Raw genomic sequence first — 14681 nt, forward strand, 5'->3', positions numbered from 1 at the left:
CAATGAAAATGAATGTAAAGTGTGCCCAAACTCATGGGGGCACAATGAATGCAGTGTTAAGAGAAACATTCACAACACTAAGTGCCTTCATAAAGACTACGGAGAAATCTCATATTAGTGACTTTACAACATACTGAAAGCTCTAGAACAAAAAGAAGCAAACACACCCAAGATCAGTAGAAGCAGAAAATAATCAAACTGAGGCCTGAAATCAATAAAACAGAAACAAAGAGAAACTACAAAGAATCAATGAAACAAAGAGTTGGTTCTTTGAGAAAAATAGCAACATAGACAAACCTTATCCAAGCTTACTAGAAGACAGAGAGAGTGAACATCCAGATTAACAAATCAGAAATGAAAAGGTACACATAAAAACAGACACCAGAGAAATATACAGAATCATTAGGTTCTATTCCAATAATCTGTACATCACAAGATAGGAATATCTAAAAGAAACAGACAATTTGATTGATAGATACTATTTGTCAAAGTTAAATCAATATCAGAAAACAACTTGTATTGACGTGTAACTCCTAAGGAAATAGAAGAGTTCATTAAAAGTCTTCCCCCCCAAAAAAAGTCAAGGGCCAGACAGTTTTAGGGCAGAATTCCGCCAGATTCTCAAGGAAGAGCTGACAATACTCCTCAAATTATTCCAAAAATAAAAGTGAAGAAACATTGCCAATTTTTTTAAAGATTTATTTATTTATTATGTATACAACATTCTGCCTCAATGTATGCCCGCACGCATCTCAGTACAGATGGTTGGGAGCCACCATGTGGTGGCTGGGAATTGAACTCTGGAAGAGCAGCCAGTGCTCTTAACCTCTGAGCCATCTCTCCAGCCCCCAGGAACATTGCCAATTTTTAAAATTAGGCCAGAGTTACTCTGATACGCAAACCACACAAAGATTCAACAAAGAAAATTACAGGCACATTTCCTTCAAAAACATTGATGCAAATACTCAAGAAAATCATCACAAACTGAATCTAAGAACATAACAAAAATATCATAGACCATGACCAAGTAGTCTTCAGCATATAAAAATCAGTCAATTTAATCCACCACATAAACAAACTGAAAGCCGAAAGCCACACAATTATCTCAGTTAGATGCTGAGAAAAGTCTTTGACAAAATTTAACACCCCTTCATGATAAAAATTCTTCAAAAGATCAGGGCTGAATGGTAGATACTTGGATATCTCGGGGAAGTGAAAATAGGAGATGGCGCATGTGGAGAAGGGAACATGAGGGATTGAGTGGGGAACGGATGGGGGAGCGAGTACTGATAGAGATGACTGGAAACGGGGGCATTTCTGGGTGAGAAAGAAACCTAATATAAGGGAAACACCCAGGAACCTGTGAAGATGATGCTAGGTAAGACTCCTAGGAACAGTGGATATGTTGCCTGAATTGTCCATCTCCTGCAACCGGGCAAGACGTCCAGTGGAGGAAGTGTGACACCATTCCAGCGATATAACTGTCCATCTGCCTATGGGATGTGTCATGCCGCTATTTTAACAGTGGGCACATCTTGCCTGACAGGTTAGCATAGCAGGATGCAGGGTGAAGCACAATTAATAAAATCTCAGCGAGAGAAATTGGGTCCAACCTGAAGACCCAAAAATCAAAATAGCCAGTCACTGGCTCTTACCTCAACCTCAGACCAAAAATGGTGATCCTGCTTCCAGGAATCTCAGGATGGGACTGAGACTGAAAGCTGTCTTCTCCCATTTTATAATCCTCTCTAGTTCTGGGACTAAAGGCATTCACCACAGGGATTAAACGTGTGTGTTATTGAGACCTGGTCTGTAAGACTGGCCAGTATGGCTATTTTACTCTCTGAACTTCAGGCAAGTTTTATTTATTAAAATACAATTGAAATGTCTCTATAGCTGAGTTCAGCAATAGTAAGATCATTGATATCATTTCTCCTCAAATCATTTGCATAGCAACTTCCAGTACTATGAAAACTAGCCATGAGGGAGTAAACTTCCTGATGAATTTGAGATTGTTTTCTCTATGTCCTACTACCAAAATGCATACAATCTTCAGTAATAAAGACTTGCCATGTAGCTGTGGTGGGAAATCAAAGCCAATGACAATAGCATGCATTGTTTCAGTGACTTTGGAAGCTTCCCTGACTCCTAACACTGGTATGGGAGTGACAGTGTTCAGCCCTTTGAGATAATTCCATTCAAACTCATTTTTAAAGTTTTAGTGACAAGGTGAGAAACTTACCGACCACCATACACATATGGTCTAGTTAGAGTCCTTCATTTCTCAGTGACCAGAAGCAGGATCTTGACATGAGGAACTGACACCAAAGCTCAGGGGTACATCATTTATAAAAACAAAAACTACAATGACATCATTGTCAGGAATGGGTTAGGGGATCCTTGCAACACTTGTTTTTGCAGAACACATTAGTTGTTTGAGTTATTCATCTGGATCACTGTCAGAGTTATGGGAAGTCCTGATGTGCTAGCAAAATCAGCACAACTGTTTAGAGGGTAAGGGTTGAGAAGCACCTGAGCAGACATAAAGCGGATCCAGGGTAAGATCAGGACAAGATGGTGTTACCTCAGTCACTTCAAAATTCTGTTGTTTGGCATCATCTGAAACATCACTAGATTGTATGTGAGGACAAACATCCATAATTGTAGGACAGCTAAGAATGGACATGTATAAACTAGCCCATAAAGAATCTGACCAGAGCAGGTTTTAATGTCTCCCAAACATCAAAGCATATATTTGATACTAGAAATTTATGAGTCAACAAATTCCACATGGCACTAAATCAAAGATTTTATTACTTAACCTCTTGAAGTGTTAATCTTAATGCAGAATGGTTGGACTATTTAGCAATTTCTCTCTTTTCACGTAACAGTTAATTTACCTCCTAGTCTTTGCATAATGTCTCCCCAGATCTAATCCTGAGAACCATAATGTTCTCTCAGTCTGTGTAGTCTGGGCTTTATAAGAGTATCATATGAGTGAAATGACAAAAATATATTCTTTGTTTTACCCTTATGGCAGTCTTGAGTTTCATCTAATCTATTTCTAAATCATATTTAACTCAATAACTCTTTCTAGATTCATCATACCTTCCCTACATATCCAACTCTGTACCCTTAAAAATGAAATCTTCAAGAACAGTTTGTGATGACCAAATAGTCCTAGATGCATGATCTTCTACTGGAGAGTGATTAACTTAGCAGTAGCAATCTTCTTATATAAAATTCTCTCTCTCTCTCTCTCTCTCTCTCTCTCTCTCTCTCTCTCTCTCTCTCTCTCTTCTCTCTCTCTCCTTTCTATTTCCCATCATCTAATAACTGGCATTCATTCATATGCTTTATGACTACAGATCAGATTGTATGCCCAACTCCCTTCTCCATGCTTGGTTATGTCCTGGTTTGCACAGGTTTTATTTACATTTTAATAATCGCTATGAGCTCATATTGCACCTGCCTTGCTATATTCCAAAGTTGTTCTCTTAGAGTCATCATCTTACACTTTCAACCCCCTTTTGCACATTGGTTCCTGAGCTTTAGGAGGTTATGCCCATTTCTTTTAGGGCCAAGCATTATGCAAGCTCTTATTTTCTACACTTTGTTCAGTTGGGAGTCTTTATGTAAATCAGCATCTATTACAAATATAAACTTCTCAGATGAGGGTTGAGAGGCACTTTATAGATATAACAATAATAATCAGGGGTCAATTTAATGCTATGCCTTTTTAGCAGAATAACAGTAGTACATTCTCCCCTCAGGCCGGTCTAGCCAAAAGTTCTTTACTCATTCTTAGACATGAAGCCTATGTGATCCATTAATATCCTTTGTTGGCACATTTTATTTCTTTGATTTTTGACTCGCTGTCCTAGTTAGGGTTTTTATTGTTGTGAAGTGACCCCATGACCATGACAACCATTATAAATAAAATATTTAATTGGGGTGGCTCACTTACAGTTCCAGAGTTTCAGCCCATTATCATCATAGTGGAGAGCATGGTGGGATGCAGGCAGATGTGTTGCTTGAGTAGTAGCTGAAAATCCTATGTCTTTCAAGCAACAAGAAGTCACCTGAGATATTGGGTGGCATCCTGAGCCTAGGAAACCTCAAAACTCACCCCCACAGAAACACTTCCTTCAAGGCTATGCATACTCCAACAAAACCACACCTTCTAAGAGTGTAATTCCCTCTGATATTTTGGGGGTCAATTACCTTCAAACTACCACACTCACATTCCTTTGTTTAGGCAGACTATAGCCAGCCTGTCAGTTCACTTGTACAATGGTATTTGTGCTATTTCTAGCTTTAATTATTACAAACAGAATTTCTATTAGAAGAATAAGAGGCAGCTAAATAGCTAAGAGCACTTATTCTACCATAATCTTCACATTTGATCCCCAGTGCCGACATGGTAGCTGTGGTGGTTTAAATGAGAATGACAACCATAGGCTCATGTATTTGAATGTTTGATGATTAGAGAGTGATACTAATTGACGCGAATTGGAAAGTGTGATTTTGTTGGAGTATGTGTAGCTTTGTTAGAGAAAGTGTGTTACTGGAGATTTCAAAACCCAAAACCAGTTCCAGTGTCTCTTTTTCTCTTCTTGTACAAAAGGTTTCAGAGGAGATTAATATTAGTAAATGATCTAGAGACTATTCTTATGATATTTAAGAGTTTTAGATCAATGGCATTGACAAGAAAGATTGCAAAATGACCTCTAGAATTGACTCTGTATGGGTTATTAGTAGTCACTCTTATGCGGGTTTATAATGAGCTGAGAAAGGAAAAATCCAAAATGTGAAGTTTGAGGAGAAAAGGAATACCAGGAAGTAGAGTGGAGCTAGGTACAATACTCATAAAGATAAAAAAAAAATGAAAAGAAAAGCCTGATGCTAAATGGAATAAGGAAGTCATGGTCTGAGAGCAAGACCCCACCAAGGTAATCTTCCAAATTGTACAAAGGAATTAAATAAAAGCTCAAGCAGTGAAGGAATGCTTCAAAAACAGAAAGCTGATGAAAATATATTTGAACAAAGGGGCCAAGTTCCAGCTCCCTCTAGCAGTACAACTTGGCAGTTTCTGCCATTTGGTTCTGAGTTTATAGTTCAGGATACAAGAAAGATGTTGTGGAATCTCCATAAAAAGGCTAAGGAAATCCACTAAGGCCAGGCCTGTGTCATGAAGTCCCTACATGGAGGACCAGAAAGATCACCGAGTGAAACTGAAATACAGATTTCCTTCGACACATCTAAAAGTTGGAGATGGCAGAGTCATGGGATGCCTGCCAAGGAGAGTTGGAAATAGGCAGTAGAAATAATCCAAGAGAGAGAAATACGTTGCAATCAGCAAAACTGAAGGAAATTAGGGATGGGAAAAGCACTTCAACATTAGACATGAAGGCACAGAGTTTAGAGTTTACCCAAACTCTGTTTTTGGTTTTGCTTTGGTCCAGTATTTCCTATGTTCCCTTCCCTCCCTTTTGGAATTGTAATGTGTTTTCTGTTCTGCTGTATGTTGGAAGAAAACGATCTGCTTTTTATTTTGATTTTATAGGGGCTAAAGTTAAGAGACTGCTTTGAGTCTCAGAAGAAGCTGAACTTTTGACTTTTAAACAGTGTTGAGACTACAGTAGATTATGGAACCTTTGAAGACATTCTAAGTGCATTTTGCATTATGACGTGGCTACAAGCCTAGGGAGAGCAGGAGTGTGGAATGCAGTGATTTGAATGAGAATGTCTCTCATTGACTCACGTATTTGGAGGTGTGGTACTAACTGAGAGGGATTAAAAGGTATGACCTTGTGGGAGGAGGTGTGACTTTGTTGAAAGAGGTGAGTCAAGTGAGTACTTATAAATTTTTTAAACTTAAAGATTTTTTAATATGTTTATTAACTAAATGTTTTCATTTATTTTACATGCTGACCACAGTTCCCCCTCCCTTCGCTCCTCCCTGCCACATTCCCTCTTCCCCTCCCAATTTACTCTTCTTCCATCTCTTCTCAGAAAGGGGCAGACATCCCATTGGCATCAACAATGCATGGCACATCAAGTTGAGGCAGTGTGGTGAGCCCACAAGTATTAAACAGTAAATATACAGTTGACAGATCTATTGGACTATCCATAGGAAGAGTATGCATACACTCCACCTGGAGAACCCAATTATACGGAGCTACAGAGACATCTGTTTTTTGGATAAGTTACTGTAAATTCTGTAAAAATCTTGCGAAATCATGCCATGTTTTCCTTCTATAGTATCCCAGCAGTGTATCAGTGTATAAACCTGATTTTTCCTGTAGGACACCTCCCCCCACAACATGAAGCTATGGTGTGAAAAGGATTCAATCAAGTCCTTGTTCTCATAGCCAAAATCTACATAAAAATGGTTCCCCACAAACTTTTTTTTTTTTTGTTAACATTAGTCATTGATAAGAAAGGAGCCTCACACAGGAGACAGTATGTCTGCTCTAACAGTAGACACAAGAAGGTGTAATCTCCTGGTCTTCTGCTCTGATTTAACAGACTACTAATATTCTGTATTACAACATTTACCTTTTTTTTTTAATGAACATGGAATCATAGCCCAGGAAATTAACTGTCCATACAGGAAAAAGTCCTGGGTCACTAAAACTAGCTTCAGACAAAAAAGAAAAATTCCCACCTGGACACCCTGCTGATGTCAAACACAAGGTCCCCAGAAGAGATTCCTTTTAACTCAACCACCAGATGCTAATGCAAATCAAGCCCCACAGGTTAGTATAGGTACCAAGGCTATGTTCTGAGCCACAGAGGAACTTCACAGCCATGCCCCCTCTAAAACATAAGGTGCCCATTCTTCTCCCCCTCCTCCCACCCCTCTCCTTTTCCCCCCACTTTTCTCCCCCTCCCTCTCCAGTCCAAAGAGCAGTCAGGGTTCCCTGCCCTGTGGTAAGTCCTAGGTCCTCCCCCCTCCGTCCATATCTAGGAATGGTAGGAGGGGGAGGGAAATGGGAGGCTGGGAGGAGGTGGAAATTTGTTTTTTTTTTCTTTCTTTTCTTTATTCTCCTTTTATCAATAAAAAAAAGAAAAGAAAAAAAAAAACATAAGGTGCCTCCTTGCCAGAGCCACTCATTTATTTTGACTGTGAAAATGTTTGCTTGATACTATTGTTACTTCATATGGGATTGTTAACTTGTCTGTATGTATATATAAACTAAAAGCTTTGTGGAGATCACCACTTTTTTACCCCTCTTTGCCCTTATGCCCCCCTTTTTAATCTCTTTTTACCCTAAAGTTTTTACCCCTATGCTTTTTCTTCTTCTTCTTCTCCCTTTGTTCATCTTCCTCCAAGGAATAAAGAAACATGAAGGTGAGTCAGTTAGTGTGTTCTACCACTCAGATTCCATTTTAAATTGTGATAGAAGTCCTTGTCTGAACTCTGAGAGAGGGCTGAGGCTGGTAGTCAGTAGCTTTCAATAAGGCAGGATCAAGTTCCTTCCACTGCATCAAGGCTGGCAGAGGCAACCCAGCATTTGGATTCATTTTGAATTCTGGCCCCCAGGGTAAACTTTATGAAAAAGATAGAGTAAGTGTTCCTTGATTGTCTATACACAAATGAGGGAGAATGTCTCTAGATGTGATATCTCCACCAAACTAAATTTCAGAAGCGATTGCTAAAAGTTTTCTATTCTCCACTTCATACTCCACCCATCTGAGATAAGAGTGTATATATATATCAGCCACACCTCACAGTTCCAGTTCTTCACTCTGCCACGTACAGATCTAAAGCCTGACAAGAAACATGGTGTTCAAGAACTTCAGTAAGTACCCCATCCGAAAGAGATGAAACATAAGGGTTTGACTGCATTTGTTTGAATATTAACTTATTTCTTTGTTTACCTGAGGCACCATTTCACTATGTAGGCATGACTTGCTTCCTGGAACTTGCTATATAGATTAGGCTTTGCTTTGCATTATTTGAATTCAGAGATTCACCTGCCTCATCCCCATGGGTGCTGGAATTAAATGCATAAGCCACTTTTCCTGGCTACCTCTGAACTTATGTAATCCTCCTTCCCCTACTTTATTTTTTTTAATTTTTTTTCTTCCCTTACTTTATTCTGGATTCCCTATGTCATCAAACTTGTTGGCCTCTCTGGCTGTAGTTCAACCATTTTGCCTAAAATTTTAAGAACTTTTCCTCTTCTCAGACCCTCCTCACAAATTTTCTGTCAAAACCAGACATCTCTAGGACAGTATCAAAGTCTATTATTAGCACTTAGACCAGACCAAAGAAGTTCAGAGATGTGATCTTTTGGCCCTGATTATGGCCATGTGGTGGCTCCCCCAGGATCAGTCTCACTCCCTTTTTGCTTCTCATTTTTGTACTTCTGTGCTCAGTCTAAGAAGGAGTCACTGGTAAGAATAGGTGTAGTGAGGAGGGAGGAGATGGAGCACTCTGGCTGGGGGAGGGGAAGAGTCTTGGAGTCCACCAAGCCATGATTCCTCCAGATATCTGCATATTAACTTACCAAAACCTTCCTGGGATGGAGAAGCAGAGTACACCCTTGAAATTGTGCTATGACAAGGATATCACCTCTATCCTGGAATTAGCACTCATCTCTATGGCTCCAGCTACACCTCTCAGCTGTGTATCCAGCACTGTGGCCTGGGATCTTGGGCCTCTCAGAAACAGAGGATTATGAGATTCAAAGTCTTATGTTTGAAGCGTAACTGCTTACCTTTCTTATCAGCAACATATGTGCTCAAGTGAGGGCAGGCTTGAAGGGGTTATTTGTCACTTTGAGGGAGCAAGGACGAAGTCTGACTGTATTGTGCCCTGGAGTTAGTTTCACCTCTATGTGAGCATGTGACAACCCATCTCAGTTATTTGTCTCACCCTCACTTCCCTCACACTCCTCTAGTCTCTCATACTGTAGGAATACCACACAAGTCACCCATGGTCAGATCTAACTTCATCTAGATTACTTTATCTCTGACAGCTTTTCTTACTGTTGTTGCTGTTTTGTGTGTAATGTATGTTTATGAGTTATATGAGTGTGAGATGCCCACAGGAGCTCACACAGACATGAGAGCAAGATGCAGGTGTCTTTATCTGTTGCCTTCCATCTTGTTACCTTGTGACAGGATCTTTAACTGAACCTGAAGTTCACTGTTTTGTTTGTGTTAGTTGACCAACAAGCTTGTTAGATACTCAAGTCTCTGCTCCTCATCCTAGGGTTACAGATGTGCAGGGTTATATAGGCTTTTTGTTTGTTTGTTTGTTTTACATAGATGGGACAACAGAAAATCAAAATATAGGACTGTTGATGTGCATATGCTCTTGAACTTCTGGTGAGCCATTGTTCAACACTGCTGTGGGTAGATCCTGCCACCTCCGAGCACAGCAGAGGTCTCCGGGCTCCTGGGAAGAATTGGGCTGGAGAAACCTAAACTTCAGTTTACTTACCAATGTGCCTCAACTTCAGTTCCAGATTCAACAAAATTGTAGTCTGAAACTTTTAACAGTATGACTCTGGGCTGAGGGGATGTTTCAATGGGTTAAATGTTTGCTGTACAAGCATAAGGGTCTGAGTTAAAATTGCTAGAACCCAGATAAAACCAGAAGTTGTAGCTGAAGTCTCTAATCCCAGTGTTCTTATGACAAGACTGGAAACGGAGACAAGGGAATCTCCTAGAAGCCTAAGAGCCAAATAGCCTGACATGAAAACCAGAGAAGAGAATCTGTCTCAAACAAAGGAGGAAGTGAGTACTAACACCAGAGACTGTCCTCTGCAATCTATAGGGATACCCTGGCATGCTCTGTCACACGCTGACACACATGAATGGGCACACACACAGTGTTTTAAGCATAGGGATGTTGAGTGTCTTACCACATAGAAGTGGTTACCAGAAAGTTTTACAACCTGAGTTCAACCAAGAGCACCCAGGTAATGATGGAAGGAGAGACCTGATTCCACAACGTCTTCTGACTTCTTCGCACAACCTCCTTCTTTCTCCCTTCCTCTCTCTCTCTTTCCCTCTGACTCCTCTATCTCTCTCTCTCTCTCTCTCTCGCTCTCTCTCTCTCTCTCTCTCTCTCTCTCATACTAATAAAAATAATAAAGTAACATATTTTAAATATGATTCTGCCAAATGTCTTACTAAAACTGATGCTTGTGGAATCTCCAATAGGAAAACACACCCCAGTCTCTCCTTCACCTACACACAAAGTACAATGATACACCAGCTGTTTTTTTTCTGTGTTTTTAATTTTTAATTTTATTTTTTAAAAAGAAAATACTTTTTCATTTTATATACCAATACCAGTTCCCACTACCTCCCTTTCTCCCATTCCCTCTACCTTCCCCCACCCGCATCCACTCCTCAGAGAAGGTAAGGCACATTTCTTTGAGGAAGGACCAAGGCCTCCATACTATATCTAGGCTGGGCAAGGTATCATCCAAAGAGAATGACTTCTGAAAAACACAGTACAAGCAGTAGGGACAAATCCTGGTGGCACTGACAGTGGCCCCACTGTCTGCCCTAACCATACAACTGTCACTCACATTCATAGGGTCTAGTTTACACCAACTGTTTCCTGATACACAACAAAGAATCTCTTTCTGGATTTCTGGGGTTCTCTCTGTATTCAGCTCAGGGGAGATCAAGGCCTTCACAGCAGTAGAGATCCAGTCACAAACCCACTTCTGAGTCTCTCTGCCATCCCCTACTCTGCATCCTGAGCAGAATCACGGGGTCTGGAATCTTCTGGAAGAAGACCCCAGCCAAAGTTATGTCTTAATGTTATCATGATACTAATGTACCTCTAAACTTCAAAGCAACCCCCTTCCTGCGTTCAGTCCCAAGGTCTCCCTCATAACTATCCACTTGGCATTTCCAAGGATAATCTTTCTTCCCACTTGCAAACTTCAGAAACTCCCTTCTTTCTTTTCACTTCTCTTCTGTCAGCCAAGACCTGAAACACATTCAGAGTCAGTCTCTAAGTCCACTCTGAATCATCATCAGTCAGTGTCAAAGGCATCTAGTGGAGTCCTTCATCTCAGATCATCATCACCTCTGGCACGTATTTCACTTATTTTCCTCAGGCACCGTCCTCATTCCTGTACTCTTATTGGCAAACTCGGGAGCTGCAGGAGTGCAGACAAGCCCATCCCTCTCAGATACTGGTTTATGGCTGTGCCAGTCAGCACCCAGGTGTGGGACCAGGATCTACAACCCCTTGGAGCAGTGTTGTGTGGATGACAACATCTTACTGCCTAACGAGAGCCGCCATTGTGGCTCCACTGACTGCCCCTACTGGCCCTGCTTTGAGCTCTGCTGTTCCAAGTCCTTTACTGACCCACAGCAGTTTATCATCAAGTTGAAAACCGAGGGGAAGAAATCCCGATGCAGTTCATCCCCCATTTCTGGGAACTGTGAAAGGTAAGTATACTCTCTTCCTGTTTGTGTGGGATTGTTGGATACGGAAAATGGGATAGGGCATCTGCAGGTGAATCTCACTGTATAAAACCCACAGGCCCTATTCTAACAAACTCTCAGATTGTTTCGTTCATTTCCTTCTCTGATTCTTTAGTAATGTCTTTTTTTTCTTTGCAGCAGGAAGACGTCTGACAAAAAAAGATCTTCAAGAAAACTTTTTATTAGGCAAAAAAGTGATTCCCAGGTAGGCTTCAATGTCTATGCAGTCACTAACTGAGATGTGATGGTTGAGGGCTGGGATGTAAACAAAACATTTGTACCACCCCTTCTAAGCTCAGGAAACATTTCAGAAGAGACTGGACATTGGCAAGCTCCATCTTCTTTCAGTGAACTACACAAGTCTAGGCCTTTCCACAGCTAACTGTGCATACTGATGCGGCTCATTTGGCCTCTTTTCTCCCTATTGCATTAGCTATTGGTGGAATCCAGGGAAGAGACATGAATTGTCTTTCAAGTACCAAATTTTGAGCCACCAGGCTATAATAGATGGTTTCAAACCTGTGACCACACAGATGGTCCCGGCTAAAATCAGTGGGTCATAAAAACATTTTTATTAATCCTTTGATTGCTGTCAACACACAGTCCCCTCTTGTTATTTTCAACAGTATTCTGAGTCCAGTCACTGCTGACCATGTGTTAATTAGTGTGAGGCCATCTACTGGGGAATGAGTAATATACCCGAGGCCATGCCTCCAAAGGAAAGTAAGTGTCTCTTCATCAGCAGACACCAACTGCCAATAGTTTCTCAAGCTGGGTTGTGATCCCCCATTCCCCCACACACTGGAATTTTCACTGATTTTAACTTGTCCAGGTCTGTGCAGACAACCACGGTTGCTGTGAGTTGATGTGTGCATCAGCTGTGTGGTGTCCAGAAGACAGATCTCCTTTCATGACTCTCCTCCCTGACCTCTGGCTCTTACATTCTTTCTACCCACTCTTCTAGCACGTTCCCTGAGCCTTGGTTGGGGAGGTTGACACAGATGATCCATCCACAGCTGGGTACTAAAGATCACTTGTTCTTAGCACTTGACCAGCTTTGAGTCTCTGCATTTACCATTACCAACTTCAAAAGCAACTTCTCTGACCAAGGTTGAGAGCACATGTGTATGGGTAAAAAGTAAATATTATGAAGGTAATTTGAGAAATGGAGAGATGACTCAGTAGCTGGGAGCATCTGTTTTTCTTCCAGAGGACCTGAGTCCATCCCAGAGCACACATGATGACTGACAGCTATTTATAACTCCAGTTCTAGGATGCCCTCTTCTGACCTTTCATGCTCTGCAGGTAATGATGCACAGGCAAAACACCTGCATTGGTAAAAATGAACACTAAGACATTAACAGCAACAACACACAAAAAACAAGGTCATATGACAACATGGCTATTTAGTACAATAGCACTGGTAGTTCCCCCCCCACACACACACACTGCATTCTATGATTGACAGGGGTTTTTTTTTGTGTTTCTCCTTTTTATTTTTTAAATCAACATACAGCATGTTAGATATTATTTTTGTATTTTTAATCAAAGTGTGTTTTAATAGTTCCCCTGATAAATCATCCCTATACTCTGCTCTCAGGTCACCTTTGTGTCATTCACCCTCTCATATCTGCCTTCCTGTCATGTGTATCTCTACCTACGTTTTAAACATTGCAACTCTCAATTTTCTTCCCTGGACAGATTTGAGTGCCTGGTTTCTTCTGATAAACACCAGCTCCTGAAGAATGGACACCTATGGCATGAGATGAAGTGACATTATGTGTGTGTGTGTGTCATCATAATTCTCACTTGAATGTAGTTTACTTAAGCATGTTTTGGAATGTTCTAAAATTATCATGTGTCAATGCAAATAAAGATAAATATATCCAATCTAGATTCCATAAGAGCACAGAGTTGTATTCAAACTAGGCCTGCAGCCCTCACAGAATTACAGTAATGGGTTCCGTGTACCATTTTCTTCCAAACACTCAGTCCTTTTGCTCTGGAGGCTCTAGAAGTGAACAAGGACTGTATGCCTATCTAGCAAAAAGGAAACCATCAAGATCCCAAGGACCCTCTAAAGATTATAGCAGCAGCAAACTATGGCTGAGAGAAGCCACTCACAGGCCAGGCAAGCTGCCTGTATGTCCTCCAGTAAGCTCCATGGAACCAACTCCTGTTAGTAGTCACCATGCTGGGCTTGTTTCCCTGCCCTCCCCTCCAACTGTAATGCAGCTGCCTTTGAGTACTCTCTGAGCCTGTTAGTAACACCTCACCCACTCTCATCTTAGGAACCCAAATAAACTCAGTGGTTGACTAAGTTGGAATGGGTTAAACTGTTACCTTAACCTGTCAGGTCCTTACCTGAGGTGAGTAGATATGTCACAACTCCCCCAGGAAAAGTTGCACATAGCAGTGGTCTCTGTGGACTTTGGCAACTCAGAACCAGTATAATGTGTCTGTAACATAATTTGTGACATTGTGTATTTTGTTGTGGCAACTTGAGCTGGCTGATACAGAATCTTGATAACCCTACATAAAATCAGGGAAGGCTTGAGTGACTGTAGCTTATGGGAATCAGCAGTTACCTACATTAGCCCAAGTGGAAGGGTGTTTGCTCACTGTTGTGCTTTGTACAATGCTCATGGTTTTGGTTGTGTGCAGATATGACTATGGTGTGTTCTGATACTTGTCTTTATCCACCAGAGTCACAGAGAGTACTAGCACAGATGTTCTGTGAACAACAAGCCTTGCTTGGAGGACAAGTCAGTTTCTTATATCAACATACAAGCTCTGTTTCCTAATCACAAATCAGTTGCAATTACATCAGCATACTCTGAGACTAGGCACATAAATGTTTTGAGTAAAGTGGAGCTTGGTCCTAGGAGATTGCTACATGCTGAATATGTCCCCAAGGCTAATGTCAAAGACAAAGACAGATATGGAAAAGTGTTCCTGTATTCCAACTCACTACTACAAACAAAACCTTTGACCTTGTATATTGATATAAAGTGATGAATCTGGGCTGTTGAGATGGCTCAGTGAGTAAAGGCACGTGCTGCTAAGTTGGATGACCTGAGTTCAATTCCCAGAACCTCCATGATGGAAGGAAAGAACTAACTCCTACATATGTACCTTTACATACTTTCACTGACATATAAATAAATAAAATCTTTTTTCCAAGATGATGGTGATTACACCTTTCAAGAAAT

At 40.9% G+C, this 14681-nt stretch overlaps 1 protein-coding gene across 1 annotated transcript; it reads left to right on the plus strand.

The window, feature by feature from the left end:
* Positions 1 to 9865: 9865 nt before the first annotated feature.
* LOC142855076 (insulin growth factor-like family member 3) lies at positions 9866 to 13243 on the plus strand. Its single transcript, XM_075981726.1, has 3 exons — positions 9866 to 9938; positions 11097 to 11433; positions 13171 to 13243. Exons 1-3 carry the CDS (start codon positions 9866 to 9868, stop codon positions 13241 to 13243), a joined length of 483 nt encoding a protein of 160 aa, XP_075837841.1.
* The last annotated feature ends 1438 nt before the right edge of the window (positions 13244 to 14681 follow it).

Source organism: Microtus pennsylvanicus, chromosome 1, assembly GCF_037038515.1.
Source record: "Microtus pennsylvanicus isolate mMicPen1 chromosome 1, mMicPen1.hap1, whole genome shotgun sequence".
In the NCBI taxonomy this organism is placed as follows: Eukaryota; Metazoa; Chordata; class Mammalia; order Rodentia; family Cricetidae; genus Microtus; species Microtus pennsylvanicus.